Raw genomic sequence first — 16,623 nt, 5'->3', positions numbered from 1 at the left:
AACTTGTTGCTGGTGTAGCACGTTCATCCAAGGTATTAGCATGCCCAATGAGCATTTGAGCATATTGAAGTCCAATATGAGCTGATTATGGCCTTCTGGTAATGTCTTCCTCAACTTCGTCGGTCAGTGTCCGCCAGTTGACACCAGAGAAACCGTCCAGATAATACGCAAGCAGGCGAAGAAAGAGATTGGAAAATTCAGAAGACGGAAAAAAAGCCGCTTTGCAATATCCCCTCGTTGTCCCACCAACCTCAAATCCACAGACAGACACGTCCCCTGGTCACTAACCTGGAGGATCAATCGATGCGGAACCACCGAACAGAACCACAGTAGAATCAGCTGAAGATTCGATATTCAAACACCTTCTCACGAGATGTCCATGACCTGCTTTTTGGAGACAGCCACCGGCAAGGGCTTAATACTCCCAGCCTTGGAGACTGCAGCTCGTCACCTCAACAGGAGCTGGTGCCCTCTCGAATTTCGGCTTAAGCTCCCAGTCATATGACTATGCATGAAGCAGGACGTGTCGACCCTTTCGTTAAGGCCGAACTCTTTGCTTTCAATCCACATCCACTCACAATATCATCTTCGATCTAGTTCACAACGAGACGATAGCTCCTGACTTCTGCCGGTTCCGTACTATCTGGTACTCTCTGGCTCTTGCTGACGATGCAGTCTTTCATCAAGTACTCACCGGAGCATCAACACATCTTGGAATGGTTAGCCAATCCGCCGGAACCGACAGTATGCAGGCCGTAATCCACGACGCGGCAGCAGTCAGGTCCGTTCATCAGCGGCCTGTGGACCCCGTCTTGGACATCAGTGCTGGTGTCATGGGGACTGTAATTGCTTTCGCTTGCCGTGATGTGAATCCTTTTTATTCCAACCCCGGAGACAGCAAGATGTTTGTGTTTTTCCAAGCTGTGGCTAACGAGTGAGAAGAAGCATCTTGCTGAGAATTTCGAACGATGGAAAGTACACCTCAGTGGATTGGAGGAGACAGTGGCTTTGAGAAGAGGGATCGAAGCGTTTCGAGACGAGACGCTATCGGGGATGATGACGTTTTGGTGAGTGATTGGCCTTAGTGACATAGAGAGGATCTTGTGGTCTTGATTTCTTCCCTCGACAGTCTACCACACTTTTCCCATGTTCTTCTACCGCCTGGGAGACCAGCAACATGGCCTGTTGCTTGTCCAGACATGATGCAACATCTTTCTTTCCCACCAAGAGCTGATCACTGCTTAACTGATCTCTATACCTTGTCCATCACTGCTCAACATAGTCTCGCGGCCCCGCAAACTCTGAAGCAACGTATTCCCGATCCGCTCTTTGGTGGAACCCATGTCAATCCCATCATCCAGACATTTCTCAACCTCCGTCGATTTGTGGATTCCCCAGGTCGGGGGTTAATGATTAACAAGACTGCTCGCCTTGGGCCACTGCTCTACCCCGGTGCCCATTCAACGCAAGTTCTTGTGCCAGCCTCATATAAACCAGTCTGCTTTGGGATGATTGCATATGGTGCTCAGATTTTGGAATGGAGACTGGGGTCCGCTGTCAACTTTGTTCATTTGGACGATGATGGTACGGGGATTGAGGAGACGGAAAAATCAATTCTCGATCGAGCCCGGAGCAGAGAGCTCGTTTCTAGACACGGATTGTGATGCAAATGAGGAAACTCGGAATCAAGACTTGGTTCGAGCTGACGCAGGGTATGGTGGCCGAGACGTGGGATTTTCCGAAGTCATTTCCGCTTGGATTGTGAGAGGTTAGGCGAGCAACTCGACAAGGCCATGGCGTGGGCCCAGGGTGTATTGCACGGCACAAGGCATGACGGACAGGAGAATATGCAGCACTTTTCGTCGATTAATATCTTGTTTCCCCCTCATTGTGCGATCTAAATGGCCGGTTCAATTGGTGGACTTTGGATTGTCATTATTTTATCCTGGGAGGAATTTTTACTCTCGGCTCCAGCAACCCCCAAAAAGAAGGTCGCGTCGATAGCGTGCAGATTGAGATGAAAACCGACAAGACAAAGCTCAAATCAATCTACGCTTTGGGTCCGGTAAGTTTGCTGGCGACGGTTTTAGCGGCCGCCTCTTCTCTGCTGAGAATCCACATGAACAGCATCTGGATCAGGAAAGCATAGAGAGCGAGAAAATACGTGCGGCGGTTCTTTTGAGCTCGTGCCGCCACATATGAACTGCCGCCACGCATGGCTGTTGGGTCACCTGAATTGTCCGGGAGGAGGACGTACTTCAAGGATCGAAGCTGGCGAAGGATTAGTCGGACTCCAGGAAAGAGAGAATACTTGTACACTTACCAGGAAAAATGCATTTGCGTACCATGTATACAAGAATAAGATCCAGCCTACCCAGTTGTTTGTTCCATTCCCTCCAGTAAGGATTTCACTGAGAAATAGCGTAACTATCACACCCACGAACTTGTAGCCAGAATAGGCAACCAGATCAAGTAGTTGTGAGTCGTTGGTAATGCTGAGCATGTACATGGCGAGCTTGAGGACGATGATCTCGAAAATAATCACCGCTAAAGCAGTGCTGGTTATGCTGCCTAGCAGTTCTGGATGGAATGACCCTCTAATTCCCGCCAGCACAGTCGAAAGAAGGATATACGTTATCAGGGCCATGATGGGTATGTACATGTCTGGAGAGTTCAAGTCGTCACGAGGTGGGAGGTAGTTGAAAGTGTAGGATTGTTGGGTCATGGTTCCGTCAGCGGTCGTGGAGGAGGTGGTCATTCGTGCTTGTTGTCGTGTCCACGGTTTATGCCGCCAGGGGAATAGGACTATCAGCAGTTTCCGTACCACGTAGGAGTTGGAAACATTGAAGTAGTGTTTTAAAGCGGAGACAGAAATGTAGCGGTTCAACTAATTTGGCAGCGGCGGTCAGCAGCGTGTCCTATCCTCGCGGGAGATTCCTTGTGTCCTTCCTACTCCTCAAGGGGGTATCAGAGATATATTCAAAACATACATTCTGCTCCATATACTCCTGCCCGGCCTTCATAGCCGTCTGTCCTACTTGAAATCCCATCTGCGCGGTCGGATCATTCATGAAGTTGAAGCCAGGTCCAAACCCGCCGCCTCCTCCACCGCCTCCTCCCCCTCCCGGCGGAGACTGGTACGGATTTCCATAGCCATTGGCCTGTGATGGTTGCGAAGATTGCTGTGAGACTGGCGGAGGAGGTGATCGCATCATAGGGACTTGTGAGATGTGCTGAGGGCGAGGATGGAATAGTTCGGGGGACTTTTGAGGCGGAGAGAAAGGTGTGCGCTGCATTTTGAGAGGATAGACAGTGTTGCCGTGTCTTGTTTGTGTATATGGAGTTATGGGGAAATGGTCAGGCCTTAAAGGGAAGAGAGATGACTTGACTGACTTCAATGACAATCTGTCATAATGGAATAATTTACGAGGTCTTCAAAAGTGGCCGCTCTACGATCCTCCGTAGTTCGTTAGACTAAGAATAATCGATCCATCATCACGTGACCTTGGTCTTGACCGCGGTTGACATCGTAGACTCAAGTCTCGATGATGCGAATCAGTGCTCTGCCTCTCGAGTGGGCAGCCACAATGCCGATGTTCAAAAACATCCCATTCACCGCCCAGAACCGATCTTGCCGCCTCCGTTGTTCGCTACATCAGGTACAATTTCCAATCAACGCGCTATTGATAGGAGGAATTATCGGCGGTACTACAAGCCAATTATGACATGCTGCTAAGTGACGTCGCTGTTGCAAAGCCCCAGAATGAGTATGGAGAAATCATAGATTATGACAGAAGCAGATCGGACTGTTCTCTCTCTTCACACCGCCTGAGTCGTCCGCCGCAAAAAGTCCTCATTCTTTTGCCAGCTCATATGGTGTTTTCCAAGGATTTGTCTGATACATACATACCTTTGCCTTCTAGACTTGGCTGACTAGGCTGTGAAGGAAGACACAAATTCCCATCAGTTCTTTATCTACGTTTCCCAAATTCCGACTCGCTTCGGTTGAGAGGTTCATTGATGAATGATTACCTCCTAGGACGAGTGGCGTGGATTCGTCGCAACTGCGATGAATGACAGGAATACGAGTGCTAGGCAACCGTGTGCAAGTCCTCGGAAACCTGAAGCTGATTGACCAGAATCTGACCCGCAAAACTCGATGGCAGTCGAGCCAAACACTGAAGTTGAAACTTGTTGTCATGGACAAACAGGTGCTAGTTTTCCAGAGACAGCAAGTCCATCAACAACCTCGCTGTCAGGCCTCCAGCATCATCTAACTTCGATCCTTTCTATTTAGGAAGCCTCCAATTCAGTGCCGACCCCGTTTTCACTTCTGCAATGTAATTTCAACCCATCTATGCCAGAGATGGCTACTATGGACCGGGGTAATGGGGTTCTCAAAACTCTCTTCGTGTCCGATTGAGACAAACGCCGTGCCTCCCTTTGCTGATAACCCGCCTGCGTGGCGAGAACGGAGAACGAGGTACGAATTTAGGAGTGCTTGATACGGAGACAAGAGACCCGATAAGCCTCAATCAGCTCGCGCTCGGACCGCGTTCGGGGGTTAATTTCGGGGATTTCGACATCTGCCTATTCAAGTCTTTAAAGGGTTTCTTGTACTCTTCCAAAATTCCGAGGAATTGTTCAGCTCAATACACAAGTTTCAAATGCAAGTCAAGGTTGGAGAACTCCTATCCAGCCTCCTATTTCCGATGCTGTCCAAAGCTAACAACCACTTCACATATCCTGGCCTCTGAAAAACTTCTGTCCTTCCAAAATCAGCCAGGGAATTAGATCACCATTATCCTTCCTCGAATTATCCCCATTACATTTATGGATCATCGTGCTTGGCTTAACGGCCGAAGTGTCTACAAGCACCAGACCCTCAGCATCCACCGCCTGAGCCTGAACGGTCTTCACGCCTACTCGATCAATAGTGAGGACAGTCTCGAAGGTCTCGCGCTTCGCCTCGCCGAGGAACGATCTCCGGCCCCTCAGAATCTCATAGAACCTCCACGCTTTGGTTCGCGTGTCCCCGTTCCATGAGACATATATGCTGGTGGTACCCTCATCTTCGAGGGCAACAATGGCAGGCGCCTCGTTCGGAATTCCGGTCCAATTGTACCGGAAGCCACGGTAGTTCTCGACGCCGATGCCCAGATATCCTGAGTCCATGTATGTGTGGAAGATGGGTGTGCCGTCGGACTTGAATTCGGTCATGGCGCCCTCAGACCCCCAGTTCACTACGACGTTGCCATTGGGGAGAAGCTGAGTTGAGCCCTGGGACTTCGATAGCAGGTTGTCGGGCGGGTGGAAAGCCTGCACGATCTTCGCTTCCCATGTTTCTGTGTCAACTTCGATGATTTTGCCTCTGGAGATCTTGTAGAAGTGGACTTCATGACCATGTCCGTTCTCCGTGCCATGAGCCGAGTTGTCGTACAAGCTGATGATCTCTTTGGTACCGTTCTCGTTCCTACCCTGGAATCGCGCGTGGTGTTGGAAAGCAAACTCGACATCGTCGCCCATTTTGAAGCTGGACGACTTTCCTGAGAGTTGCCACATGATTTCGCCGGTCTCACCGTTGATTTTGTACACGGCGTTTGCGTCGCGGGCGGAGATCAAGTAGTTGCCTTGGTCGTCTTTGTCCACAGAGTTGATATGAAAGTAGTCCCAGGCGTCGGAGCTGTTGTAGCCTGCGCCGGCCTGACCGGGGTTCAGGGGCAGATAGCCCTCTGTTGGTTTATTAGTGCCGTTATTCTCTGGAATGGCGAGCGAGAATTACCTGAGGGGTCTACATGGTCAAGACTACTCCACTCGAAGAGAACATTGCCCGTTTCGATATCGAGTTCTGGTACGGGTAGTTCGGCGTGGGAACAAATAAGATCCAAAGGGCACATATGTACATACCTTGGAATTTAGCATCGACGATCCACTGCTGTTCCTCACTTCCTCCATAAGCAGTCAAATTGTACGGGACAGGATGATAGATCTGAATCAGCGCCGTCTCTTCATTGATGATGTGGAACTCATGCTTATCGGTTAGACGATGATTTCCAGCACGGAGTTCTCGAATTGTCTCATAATTCTGATCCAGAAAAGTCGTGTGGCCATGTCCATGACCATAGGCAGCGTTGTGACTCCCTTCGAAACAGAAGAGAATATCCTTGCCCTTGTAGCGTGCGGCCTGGAAGTTTGTGGCCCAGATCGAGAAGTAAGTGAATCCAGACCAGACGAGATCACCGGTATCCGTGAAGATGTAGGGCGCCGCTTGGGCTGGTCCGTGGTGAGTGCCTTCGGGATATCCAGCAAAGGGGGCCATAAAGAGGTAGCCTTTCTCAACCTCCTTGGTCGCTGGGATGGTGATGTTCAATGTTGGTGGTGCTAGATCGGGCCGGGATTTGTATCGCCAATTGGCAGAAGCTGTGGGAACGAGTGAGAGGCCCATTATAAGGGCAATTAGAGAGATCCAAAGACATGGTTTTGCTGCTGTTGAACTCATCCTGAGACAAGGATGATAAGTTGTATCGCGCGAGCCCTGTTCAGTTATGTAGTGAAATCCCTGGTGTCAAGAAATGGACAATGGAATATGAGATGATAATTGAAGTATGAAGAAAGAAAGACCCTTCGTGGAAAAAGCGAAATTATCAAGAGGCTTCAGTCCTAAAGTAATAGTTGGGATGCAGTGTCGTGCATTTCCCTTCAAGGGCATACCTGAGATTTTTGAAGCTCACCAATATTGTAATAAGAAGCTGAAAGATCATTATTCAACCATGACAGACACCTTTTTGGCGAGGATGAACTCTATCGGTGAAAGCGTAGACGTACAGTATCCCGACGGACTTCAACTCCGTCTCCATTGTCCAACCTTTTACTTACACAGCTCGCTCTTTGACCACGGACATCGACCCCGAGAACGATGCAATCCAATGCATAGGAGAGTTAGCGTTCTCGGATAGGGTTCCTTTGACCCACTTGCTGTTTCAATTGATGTCTTTGGATCTGGTTGCTGCGGTAGGTTCTCCATCTCCAATGCCATGTCGTCAAATAGACGGTGCAAAAATTTCGATTCAACGCATTCGATGACACACAGAATTCTCTAAGGTGTCAACCTGTGTCCTTGAAGTGCAGATTTGAAAGCTGCTCAGGCGAAGGCCCAATATGGCCATTCCTCGCGAGGCATGATCTTTTCATTCTTTCTGTTTTTTGATCCAGGTCTGATTGATTGAAACCTCTGCGGCCAATATCACACTACATCTCGCGCAGCCATAGAGGTCAAGTAATTGTCTTGATTTTCTCACTTGTTCAATCACGCAATAATGGACTCCTTTCCGTCTCTAGGTCTAGCAGCAGAGGAGACTCTACTCGGATCTGGGGAAAATGTTGGAAAACGAGACGAAACAACACCACTTCTCGTCCATTGCACAGATATGACGAAACCCGAGACGAAATGGGAACCTGGTCCTGGATTTATTGGGATAGAGATCGGTACAAAATCAGGGACACTGGCATTCTTGAATTAGGTTGACCTTGACATAGCCATCTTCGCGAATGTATTCCTCTCTGGCTTTGATGGAACGATCACCGCCTCAACCTACGCCGTAATCGGGTCCGAATTCAACGCTGTAAACACGATATCATGGCTAACGACATCATACCTGATCACCAGCACCGCATTTCAACCCCTCTACGGTCGATTCTCCGATATATTAGGCCGTCGGACATGCTTCTTCACAGCGACAGTGACGTTTCTGCTGGGATGCTTGGGATGCGCCTTTGCACCAGATATAATCACATTGAACTTGATGAGAGCTCTTACGGGACTTGGGGGAGGCGGACTTATGACGATGGCTACAATCATCAACTCCGACATGATCCCATTCCAGGAACGAGGAATGTATCAGGCATGTCAGAATGTGTTGCACGGGTTTGGTTCGATCTGTGGAGCATCGCTTGGAGGACTGATTGCGGACCACATCGGCTGGCGTTGGTGTTTTCTGTGTCAGGTGCCTATTTCGCTATTCGCGTTCGGTGTTGGGCATTTTGTCATCAAGAATGACGAGACCAAGATCACGACTGATGAGGAAGACCCGGATTTTGTAAAACCGGCGTCGAAATGGGAACAGATCGATCTGATCGGAGCAATCTTGCTAGTCCTTGGTCTATCTGCTCAACTAGCGGCCATGAGTATGGGCGGAAACAACTATCCGTGGAGCGATATCCGAGTCATCGTGGCCATGATCTTGAGTCTGGCCTTACTTGTGGTCTTTGTGCTAGTTGAGATAAGGACAAAAGCCGTCCCAGTAATGCCAATGTCAATGTTACGAGGGACACTGGTCGTCTCCAATCTGATCAGCAACGTGAGTGTCGGAATGGCAGCGTATTCGGTAAGTCCATAAACCCAGTTCTGCAAAGCAGAGCTCATGAGTTGCGCAGTTTTTATTCATTATCCCTCTTTTCTTCCAAGTCGTACTTCAGGACAATCCCTCTGAAGCCGGTATGCGTCTTGTGATACCCTCTCTCGCCACTCCAGCGGGTGGTCTTGTCTCCGGTATCATCATGTCGAGATGGGGCCGTCTCAGTGAACTTGTCCGAACCGGCTGCCTCTTAATGACGGTTGGCAATGGTCTTGTGGCGTCACTGAAGAATCAAGATGCGTCTTGGAAATACCTTGTCTATCTTTTTCCAGCAAATTTTGGTCAAGGCATGTCGTATCCAGCTATTCTCTTTACATTTTTGGCGGCTTTCGACCACAGCCGTAAGTGCACTCTGGGCCAGAAATTGGTAATCTGCTGACCATTCTTAGAGCAAGCTGTCTCTACATCAATGGTCTACCTGTTCCGATCTATGGGGACAGTTTGGGGAGTTGCCGCATCTTCGACTCTGCTACAAAACATTCTTGCAAAGCAACTTCCATCAGCATTGTCAGGGACTCCAAACAAAGATCAAGTATTGTTCTCTTTCCACGGCCTTCTAAATGGCTGCTGACCGGTCACAGCTCATCGATAAGATTCGTCACTCTGTCACAGTCCTCCAGACTCTACCACCAGAAGTCCAGTCGGCAGCACGACATGTTTACTATGACGCCCTACAATATGCTTTCATTGCCAATACTGTTGTTGCAGCGATTGGATTGGGATCAGCATTCTTTGCTCGCGGGAAGAGTTTGAATCGTGGCTCAACTTCTCCTTGATTCAAAACCCCACTGGCCTATATCAGCTAACTGAAAGATAGTTCACTGATAGAAAGACTCACATAGTAATAAGCCAGTGCTAGTTTTAGAACCTTCTTTCACCATTTCTGCTCAATCTTGTTCTTGGAGACTCAATTGCCATGAAACGGCCAATTTTGTCACTTGTATGTAATGTTCTGGGGCTGATGGAATGAATAATCTGGACGGACCGGAAATGGAGAGACTACGAGAAAGCTGTTCGGATTCCGTGTCCGATGAATTTCTGGGTTTACAAGGCTACAAGGACCGGACCTGGGAATTAGACTTTGTTTGGTCAAACTATTAGCTTCATCCCCCCTAGGAGCCACATGGAGTCCAAGTCCGCTCGGCATCATGGTCCAACCATCGCGGAGAGCAACTCCGACATACCTTCATTCTGCTTTCCGGCAGCGTATTGGGCGTTGATGACGCCTTCAGACACGATTCTGTCATGTATACGGTTCTTGATGCCTGAGGCTGTATCGAATTAGTCCCAATATGGCAATATCGCTGAAGTGGAGCCTCGCCAAAGACTCATCTTGGCGGGATATTGCCTCCTTTCCTCGCTGTGTCCGATATCTGTCATGCTTACCCTGGCTTCAGTAGCCTCCCTCCACTTCCCACGTTCCAGCTATAGCATAAGATTGTCCGGTATTTCCAGAGCCCGTCCTTGACACCATGGACTGTAAGTCGAACCATCTGACCCACCCTCATTGCGTGATATGTGGGAGATAGCACGTCCTGGATAGTCGTTCAACTGATAAGCTCATCTTCCTCTTTCTAGGATATACGAAGTTTTTCTTGTCCAGTGTCTGCCTCTCACCGTCGCAGATCTATAGTTATTTAAACCACTCAGCATTCTCTTTTGGCCAGAATGGCTTGTCTGCACTCTTGAAGAATATACGGCCTTCATACAACCCGTGCCCTTGATGTCATTTCCATATAAGATGTCTAATACAACGTCTGAAAGGCTGGAGACTAGATGTCCTCGAGACGAGAAGACTGCTATTTCATCCAAGCTTCCTGACGAAAAGAATGCCACCTCGATCAGAGATGGCACTATAACACCCTTAGAAGCAGACGAAACCGAAGATAACGTGAATGACTCTTACCTTGGCTCGACTCAACAGCATCCATTCACCAACCCTAGCGATGCAGAGCATTGGGCAACTGTCTACGAAAAAGCCAAATATGAAGGCCGACACCGTTTTGATCCTTCCACCCAGTGGGACGCAAGCACGGAAAAGAAACTCGTCCGCAAAGTAATACAAAACTCCTCTCTTCTGCTACCTTCTTGACAATATTCTGACATAGGATATCCAGCTCGACATTCGTATCATGGTCTGGGTTTGGATCATGTTCTCGTCCCTCGACTTGATCCGCCGAAATATCAATCGTGCAGTCTCGGACAACATGGTGAGATCTACTGGACCAAGCCGCTGAATGGAGACTAACTTTGTCAGCTTGATGAACTGAATATGAACACCAACGATTTCAACAATGGGCAGACAATCTACTTATTCTCCTTTCTCGCTGCTGAACTTCCAGGAGGTTTGCTCAGTAAGAAGATCGGACCCGATGTTCTGACGCCAATCTCCATTTGCCTCTGGGGGACGATCTGCGCTTGCCAAAGTCTCGTTAAGAATCGTACTGGCTTCTATTTGACTCGTGCTTTCCTAGGCTTCTCTCAGGGTGGCTTTATCCCAGACATGGTGCTTTACATGTCTTACTTCTGGAAAAGCAATGAGCTCCCAATCAGACTCTCAGTGTTCTGGACCGCCATTCCACTGACCCAAATCATCGGAGCACTCCTAGCGGCCGGCTTCCTCAAGATGCGAGGCTTATACGATTGGTCAGGATGGCAGTGGCTGTAAGTATGCCCTCTCCAGCTACATTGCGAAGTTAATACCGCATAGTTTCTTGATCGAGGGTCTGATGAGCATTGTCATTGGATTACTCACCTTCCTCCTCATGCCTCCCTCCATTGCCGAGACTCATAAAATTTTTGGGGGCAGGGCCACTTGGCTTCACGGCAAGACCGGATGGTTTACGGAGCGAGAAGAAAAGATCCTGGTGAATCGCATCCTTCGTGATGATCCATCAAAGGGAGACATGAATAACAGACAACATGTCAACCTGAAGGGCATTTGGGCAGCGGTGAAAGATGTGGATCTCTGGCCAACATATATTGTGAGTTCCTTTAACATTGATCATCTGTCGCCATAAAGCATCTAACGTGAACTAGCTCGGTATACTGGCGTATATTCCCTTCCAGCCTGCTGCCAACTATTTATCTCTTACTCTTAGGAACCTGGGTTATACTGTCTTTGAAGCAAATATGCTGGCCGTCCCAGGCTACTTTCTATTCTTTGTCAATGTAAGCCTTCACTTCTGCCCTGGATTCTCTCCTGATATGTTTCCAGATTCTCGTTGTTACATGGCTAAGCGAGAAGTATCGTGAACGACTTATCTTTTCATCTCTGAGCAACTTCTGGGTTTTACCTTTCATTATCGGGTTACTTGCAATCGCTCCCAGTACAAGTCCGTGGGTACGATATGCCTTGCTTACAGGAGTAAATGGAGAACCATATAGTAAGTTCAGTTTCTCTCTGCGTTTTCGGGATTTTGCCAACGCCAATCTACAGCCCATGCCATTTTAGTTGGCATGATATCTCGCAATTCCAACAATGTGGGAACTCGCGCCGTTTCGGCGGCAGTATACAACATGTGCTATCAATTTGGGTCAATCATAGCTGTGAACGTCTACCGTGACAGCGACAAACCGTATTGTAAGTTGAGGGTCTTCCTACCATCATTCACGAAGCGCTAACAGGTGGATTCTAGACTACCGAGGCAACAAAATACTAGTTGGGATCACTTCAGCCAACATCATCCTCTTCTTTCTAGCCAAGTTATACTACATCAGACGTAACCGGCAGAAAGAAAGGAAGTGGAATGGCTTGAGTCAGTCTGAGAGGGAACAATATCTATCTGCTACTACAGATACCGGACTGAAGAAGCTGAATATTCGGTTTGCTCATTAGACTATGCATTCGGCAATCTGCGGTCTTGGACATTTTGGAAAGACACCCTCGAAGTCTCTGGGTAAGACAAGGCTGGCACACATTTACCGGTCACTTGGACCTTTCTCGCCATGTGGCAGAGGTTGGGGTTGAGATGAGATGAAAAGATGAGAATCTAGAAAGGATATAACACATTCAGTAGACTGATGTACAACTAGATAGAACAATCGCTCGCGTGCACTCTCTCGCTAACGCTTGATGGTTGTTACTTTCTTCGTCCGTCCAGCCCCTAGACGCTCACGCAATGACATGCTATCATCAAATCTTCTCCAAGTTCGGGCCATTTCCCATCCCTCAACCCGTTGTCCTTCCAATCAAATGACAGAAAATAATATAGAGTTTCGGGGTTGCTCTCCGTCGAGGGACGATGGCGTGCTTTGGCGTGCTTCCCTTATCAGCGTGGAGATGATCACGTGCAACGGACGTAAAAGTTCGTGGACTTCCACATTCTCTTACAACAAAATTCCTTATCTCTTGAATTCGACATTTGCGCTCCGTTGTGAAGCTGACGACGGATATCTTTCAGGATGTATCGACCCGTTGAAAAACGTATATCGTAAGTACTTCCTGCACTCCTTCTAGACGAATCCGCATTGCTAAACACCACACAATGCAGTTGCAAGCGATGTCAGACTCGTAAGGTACGTCCAGTCGATTTCCCATCCTTTCATTCTCCTTCGAGAGTGGTAGATAACGCTGACGCCGACGCACAACTAGATAAAATGCTCTCGAACGACACCCTGCCGTAGCTGTTCCATCGCCGGAGTCCAATGTGAATTCCGCGCCGATGACTGGAAACGGGCGCCAATCTCACACGAGTACGTGGCTGCTCTTGAGGGTAGGATAGCTGCATTGGAATCATTGCTTTCGAGCATCAAGACTTCGACTGGTCATGAGCGAGACTCTATTATTGACGGCATTGATCTCGTCGATCATCTGCCTTCAGCTGCAAACACGTCTCGTTCGACCAGCGGATTCAATGATCCTGCGGGTGATAGACCGAAGGGTTATTGGAATCTTGGCGAAAATGGTTGGATGCTTGATAACCCTCCAGCCAACTCTCGCTGACCCGAATCATAGGAACGCCCATTTTTCATGGCCCCGGTAGTGTGTACATCACAGGTCTCCTTCGATCCTACAAGTCGTCAAGTAGACTGTCACCTCGATCGCCTTCTCTCGAGAAAATTACCAGTATTCCTGGGACTGTGGTCAAAGAATGTGTCGCTCTTTTCTTCCGATGGCAGCACCCTTATTGCACAATCATCGATCGACATGCATTTTTGTCGGAATTTTCAAGCAGTCCAAGAACTGGTGAATATTGTTCACCGGCTCTTTTGTACGCTGTCTGCGCTTTGGGAGCGGGAATGTCTCAGGATCAGAACATTAAAGAGCTCGCAGAACCATTCTCAGAGTCGGCCGAAGAAGCCGTCTTGGCGAAATCCTTCTGGCTCTCTCATATCGCAACATCTCAAGCGTTGTTGCTCTGCTCAATTTTCGAAACTGGAAGAGGTAATGTATCAAAAGCCTGGATGTACTCAGGTGCGAAGGATCCTTCTTGCAAGTTATGGCAGACAGACCTAACTCTCCTAGGAATGGCATTTCGAATGGCACAAGACCTAGGTATCCACGAAGATGATCAACCGCCCTTTTGGCAAGGCGCTCAGAGTACGCCGTTCGATGACTTAGAGTCGCGGCGGCGTATGTCTCTCACATATGCTATTTCCGATAAGTTCCCACTTATCTTTTGGAGGAAAGTAGACCGCACTAACTCAATTACCAGAATGTTAAGCTTATTCTTCGGGCGATCGCCCATGATGGATGAATGTGAACCCCACTCGCACACCACATGCCCCGTATCTTCAGTATCGAGCTCCGCAAAAGTAACAGGACCCGATGAATTACTCTCATTCCATCTCTGGGAAAGGTGGGTCAGCCAACAAAGCGCAAATAACTTGGAAGACCTAGATGTATCCCCGGTCTCGACACTCCTGTTGACCAAACAAGCTGAACTGGGAAGCATCATTAAGGAAATCCAGTTACGGGTACATTCCGCTAACCGAAAGTCGCACCGTGGATCCGAATTTTGGCTTGAAGCGTTATACAACAAGATGAATGCTCGGCTCTGGAGCTGGCATAACTCTTTGCCCGGAGAGATGCGATGGAGTAGATGGGGCTCCAACCTCGAGGAAGTGAACCCTAGTATCGCCACCCTTCAGTGAGATTATCCCCCGGTTTGGGGAAATCCTTAATTGTACTAATACACTTCAGCATGCTATATCATACTGCACGGATTAGTCTGAACCGGCCGCTTATATGCAAAAATAGGCTGAAAGCCTCATCAGAGACGTCAAAGCTTACCTCTGATGCTTTTGAGATTTGCGACACTTCTGTCTGGACAATCGTCGGGATTCTGCGCCGCTTCAGCACCCAATATACGCTGAAGAATGCACCCTTGATTTTTGTTCATGGTGCTGTCACGGCAATCGACGTGGCCCTGGCGATGGGTTCGTGTTCACAGAAGGATCCTGAAGGCCGTCCGAATATGAAAGACACGATATTACCTGCCATCGATGCGGCGCTCGGTGAATTGTCTCATGCCTGGACGATTGCCAATGATGCGAGAAACAACTTGCAAAATCTCCTACGCAATTTGCAACTTGAAAAGCAAACAAAAAGTGAGAAATACACAAATACCTCCCCAAGTTATACCGGCTTTTGTCCTGATTTCTTCGACCTCCATATTACAGACCTTGGAGCAGCAGTTACACCGGGTGTGCATTGCATGCAGCAGAAGCCAGCAACCGTACAAGCCCCTGATTCCCTCTACCTAAACATGTTAGGGAACAATAATCTTAGTGTCGATTACTCAACTGTGTTTCAATATGGGGATGATTCCGACAGCAACTTCTGGAGCTCGTTGGCTACCAGCGAGGATGGAACACCGTCATCGTGGACTGGTTCTCAGGACTCAATGTCATATTTGTACGGCGCTTGATTGCGTTTCAGGATGATTTTCGTGGGACAAAAAAGAAATGAGGATCGCAGCTAGAGAGTCTATGTGCTCAAGATATGGGAGCTAGAAGAATGACAGATCTTGGGTGATCCGGTCAAGTTAACCCGGGAAAAGGTGCTGAAATCCAATCGTACTGTTCGCCCCCCTTCTTGCCTCTTCTTAGGAGTTTCTTCCTCATACCAGTGCTCTGGTCGCCGCCCAGATTTCAACGAGCCTTGGGCCGTGTACAGGAAGACACGCAGAGAAGGAGTACGATTTTTCCAAAGTGTCTGAATTCAATCAAAGAAACTGGATTCCATTTCGTGTACCAATACTGAAGATCAAATGCAAGTTTCATCCTTCTGACCATTCAATCTCTACGTAGGCAACTCACCCTTTGGACTTGTTGATGAGGCAACTCCGGGTACCTCGCCTCATATCTTGTGTCCTCATAGACGGACCGAACCGAACTGTTGGCCTGTTCAGGCATAGACTAAGCGAGAGCCTCGCGATCTGCAGGGCTAGAGTAGGCGAAAATTAGTATAGGAGGCTTTTAGCCTTGAGAAAAAGGGGGTGGGGTTCTGGACTTAGCAAAGAGACGGGTGATTCTTGCTTCAACCAATATGGCTATTCAGTGAAATATATACTCATTTTCAAGAGAGACACGCGTTGTCTGTTCAGCCACTCCAAGATTAGTAGCAAGTGTGATTTCCTGGGCTATAGATGCAGTATCACGTGCCAAAAAGTCCTGGCATGACTCGAATTCGTCGAGCCAAGCCACTGCCACTTATATCGTTTGATAATTGACCCCAATTATCACACCAGCCAGAGGCAATCAGAGCATCTACAAAAGTCAATTTGCCCAAAGTTCAAACACGAGTACGAAGTATGGAACTACACCACGCCACCAAGGCTCACCCAGTTACCGAGAAGCCAATGGTTTCAATCTCGAATTGCCAGCAAATCTCCCTATTCCTTCTCCAAGCAAGTGATCTGCATCCAAGTACCACAACGTGCTCTCGGATGTCAATCGTGTCGATCAAGCAAAGCCAAGTCGACAAAGGAGCGTCTGTTGGAAGACAAAAAGGGACGTTGTTGGTTTGGACGCCATCTTGGCCCCCAGATTTCACGACCCTTTAACTAGCGCAGCTAAAGATCCGTCCCTGAAGCCGCCAACGCATTTTCTCCCGGCATATTCCGTAAGGAGTCTCCAGGGCAGCTGTTGATCTATCCAGTAGGGACAAGCAAGAGTAGGAGTGGTAGGGCTGGACCGGCAGGCCAGGCAAGGATAAAAAGAGATTTGCACATGCCTTCCTCGCGTCTTGAATCTTGACTTCGGT

The 16,623-nt window shown here is 48.5% G+C and overlaps 5 protein-coding genes across 5 annotated transcripts; 3 read left to right on the top strand and 2 right to left on the bottom strand.

Annotated features, from left to right (window-relative positions):
- Positions 1-2,049: 2,049 nt before the first annotated feature.
- On the bottom strand, positions 2,050-3,296 carry Z518_01558 (uncharacterized protein; the record flags this gene model as incomplete). Its single annotated transcript, XM_013422157.1, has 3 exons — positions 2,050-2,271; positions 2,324-2,887; positions 2,991-3,296. The coding sequence occupies 3 exons, from the start codon at positions 3,294-3,296 to the stop codon at positions 2,050-2,052; spliced, it is 1,092 nt and encodes a 363-aa protein (XP_013277611.1).
- A 1,441-nt stretch (positions 3,297-4,737) lies between these two features.
- On the bottom strand, positions 4,738-6,445 carry Z518_01557 (uncharacterized protein; the record flags this gene model as incomplete). The annotated part of the gene is made up of 3 exons (XM_013422156.1): positions 4,738-5,732; positions 5,783-5,848; positions 5,908-6,445. 3 exons carry the CDS (start codon positions 6,443-6,445, stop codon positions 4,738-4,740), a joined length of 1,599 nt encoding a protein of 532 aa, XP_013277610.1.
- An 871-nt stretch (positions 6,446-7,316) lies between these two features.
- Z518_01556 (uncharacterized protein) lies at positions 7,317-9,190 on the top strand (the record flags this gene model as incomplete). The annotated part of the gene is made up of 5 exons (XM_013422155.1): positions 7,317-7,485; positions 7,537-8,384; positions 8,434-8,755; positions 8,804-8,946; positions 8,996-9,190. The coding sequence occupies 5 exons, from the start codon at positions 7,317-7,319 to the stop codon at positions 9,188-9,190; spliced, it is 1,677 nt and encodes a 558-aa protein (XP_013277609.1).
- Positions 9,191-10,155: 965 nt separating this feature from the next.
- On the top strand, positions 10,156-12,252 carry Z518_01555 (uncharacterized protein; the record flags this gene model as incomplete). The annotated part of the gene is made up of 8 exons (XM_013422154.1): positions 10,156-10,470; positions 10,532-10,624; positions 10,672-11,078; positions 11,125-11,398; positions 11,454-11,585; positions 11,632-11,800; positions 11,854-11,997; positions 12,053-12,252. 8 exons carry the CDS (start codon positions 10,156-10,158, stop codon positions 12,250-12,252), a joined length of 1,734 nt encoding a protein of 577 aa, XP_013277608.1.
- Positions 12,253-12,818: 566 nt separating this feature from the next.
- On the top strand, positions 12,819-15,286 carry Z518_01554 (uncharacterized protein; the record flags this gene model as incomplete). The annotated part of the gene is made up of 7 exons (XM_013422153.1): positions 12,819-12,847; positions 12,908-12,932; positions 13,009-13,321; positions 13,372-13,830; positions 13,882-14,020; positions 14,072-14,506; positions 14,560-15,286. 7 exons carry the CDS (start codon positions 12,819-12,821, stop codon positions 15,284-15,286), a joined length of 2,127 nt encoding a protein of 708 aa, XP_013277607.1.
- Between the last annotated feature and the right edge of the window lie 1,337 nt (positions 15,287-16,623).

The sequence above is a fragment of the Rhinocladiella mackenziei genome (genome assembly GCF_000835555.1).
Source record: "Rhinocladiella mackenziei CBS 650.93 unplaced genomic scaffold supercont1.1, whole genome shotgun sequence".
Lineage (NCBI taxonomy): Eukaryota > Fungi > Ascomycota > Eurotiomycetes > Chaetothyriales > Herpotrichiellaceae > Rhinocladiella > Rhinocladiella mackenziei.
Note: the sequence above shows the minus strand (reverse complement) of the source record. Positions and strands in the feature narration are given on the sequence as shown.